Consider the following 2,448-nt stretch of genomic DNA (forward strand, 5'->3'; position numbering starts at 1 on the left):
TAACGATTATTCGTAACGTGTGCGGTGTATAAATCTCTTTATCAGTAATTAACTCCTACTATCAGCATCTGCTGCTGTAGATTTATTCAAAAATCATGAAATTCACGAAATAAACGCTTTTTGTTAAATATCAGAAATATATACTGCATATCACTATTGTTACTACGGTGTAGGTTTTTTTAAAAATGTCAAAAATGTCAAAATTCACGAAATAAATGTAAATCGTAAAATATTAAAAATATCTACAACACGTGAATGTGAAACGGATACTAGGCTCCGCAAGAGTCGGCATTCAATCAGTCTGTCTTCAAGTGTACATCAGTAATGTATGACGCATATATTTATTTTAGTATGTTGTTGTAGATTTATTCAAATAGCCGAAAATCACGAAATAAATGCTTATTGTTAAATATCAGAAATATCTACTGTGTAGCAACATTTTTACTACGGTGTAGGTATTTTTCAAATGTAACTACATTGACGACTGACGACGACGTCGAATACAGTGTAGATTATTACGATTTTATTGAAATTCACGAAATAAATGTAAATCGTAAAATATTAAAAATATCTACAACACGTGAATGTGAAACGGATACTATAGGCTCCGCAAGAGTCGGCATTCAATCAGTCTGTCTTCAAGTGTACATCAGTAATGTATGACGCATATATTTATTTTAGTATGTTGTTGTAGATTTATTCAAATAGCCGAAAATCACGAAATAAATGCTTATTGTTAAATATCAGAAATATATACTGCATGTCTACATTTGGTGTACGGTGTAGGTTTTTTTGAAACGTTCAAATAATCGTATATATCCATTGAATAGATGGCTATTATCCCTTTGTTATCGATACGACCTTGTACTATACCAGCTGCCGTTGTCAACAGCGTTCAGTGTGTCACAGTTACTTGTACACGTTCTATGCGTTTGCCCCCTTCGTGTTTTTTTTCAGCATTTATTATTTGCTTGACATTATTTAAAATATAATCAATTATTATTATTTTTTTTTTTTTCTCTCTCGTAATTACCTACCAATATGTTTAAATGCGTGCAGTGTCCGTTGGTTTTTAGACGAAAAGGCAGTTTGGTTAGACATGAAATAACTCATACCGGTATACGTTTTCCGTGTACCGTATGTACATCGACATTCAACTATAAAGCGCATGTCAATAGACATCTGAAAAATATTCATGGTATGTATTAGTAATATAAAAGTTTTATTTCTATCTTATACAATATTAATTTATTTTTCCCAAGGTATTGTCAACATTCGAACCCATTTGAGACCGATACCAGCTACACCCATCATCACTCAACCTGCTCCAGCTCAACAGGTCCAGATTGCGCCGCAAATATTTGTCCCCGATGTCCCGGCCGGTGGATCGAATGCGATATCCGACGACGACGATATATTGTGTATGGAAGCAATGGACGACTTTGAGGATAACGATATATTGTGTATGAAAGCAATGGACGACTTTGAGGATAACGATATATTGTGTATGAAAGCAATGGACGCATTTGAGGATACAGGTTAGTTTTATTTATTTTTATTTTAAATTATTATTTTTTTTAAATACGTAACGTTCAATTAGATTTATATATAAATAATACGTATAATTACCGTAATAATACAACGGTGTAAACAGATTTTTAAAATACATGTCGTTAGATTTTATTTTTCAGTCACGGGTTGATTAGATTTTTAATAGATTAGTCAATTTATTATTATTTTCATTAGTTATTAATATTAGGTTTTTTTTTTTATTTTTAAAGATTCTTACACCGTTGCCGTCAACGGGAAACGTGTTTCGACCGCCAATACCACCTCAGCTGCTAACGCTAAAAAAATTAGATTGAATCTCGTCAAGTCACCCGGGTTTGTTGAGATTTTGTCGTCCGCAAACCGTAAAATAGTTTGGTATTATGCTAAAAATATTACTAATACAATGATTTATTCTGACTTTCTCCGCCCGCTTATGCCTGAGCTAGTCAATTTATTGAAAACCCACGTGAAAAAGCATGCGATTAAATTCAATTTGAAACTCGAGGCAACATACAACCGGCCCAACGTACCAAACTCGTCAGAGAACCGGGCATTCAAGACTTCGGCGGTAGAACTTTATCCGCATAGTGACATTAGAACGATTGTAGAGAGGGCGTATATAAAGTTGATGAAGGAGAAAGATGACTACAGTGGGAGGGGGAGTGGGTTTTCTCTAGAGTCAATAGACGGCTTGTTGTTGGCGGTATATAAATATACACCGTTGGGTGGCTCGTCGTATATCGAGTTGCCAACGTATATCGACAGAAAACGGGGTACAATAAATCCACAAAACACAGACCAGGAATGTTTTAAGTGGGCAATTTTGGCGAGACATGCGGCAAATAATGTATCCGATAAATATAAATATTGTGTAGGAGAAATTATAGAAAGCACGAG

General features: G+C 34.4%; 1 protein-coding gene across 1 annotated transcript in view; it reads left to right on the forward strand.

Moving 5' to 3' along the window:
- The first annotated feature begins 224 nt into the window (after nt 1-224).
- Nucleotides 225-2,448, forward strand: part of LOC107883636 — a 3,816-nt gene continuing 1,592 nt past the window's right edge. The window contains exons 1-3 of the mRNA XM_016804044.2: nt 225-1,198; nt 1,263-1,538; nt 1,782-2,441. Coding sequence (XP_016659533.1) covers nt 1,042-1,198; nt 1,263-1,538; nt 1,782-2,441 — 1,093 coding nt within the window. The 5' untranslated portion in view covers nt 225-1,041. The remainder of the gene's footprint in view (nt 1,199-1,262; nt 1,539-1,781; nt 2,442-2,448) is intronic.

This window comes from Acyrthosiphon pisum, unplaced genomic scaffold (genome assembly GCF_005508785.2).
Source record: "Acyrthosiphon pisum isolate AL4f unplaced genomic scaffold, pea_aphid_22Mar2018_4r6ur Scaffold_20839;HRSCAF=22282, whole genome shotgun sequence".
NCBI lineage: Eukaryota > Metazoa > Arthropoda > Insecta > Hemiptera > Aphididae > Acyrthosiphon > Acyrthosiphon pisum.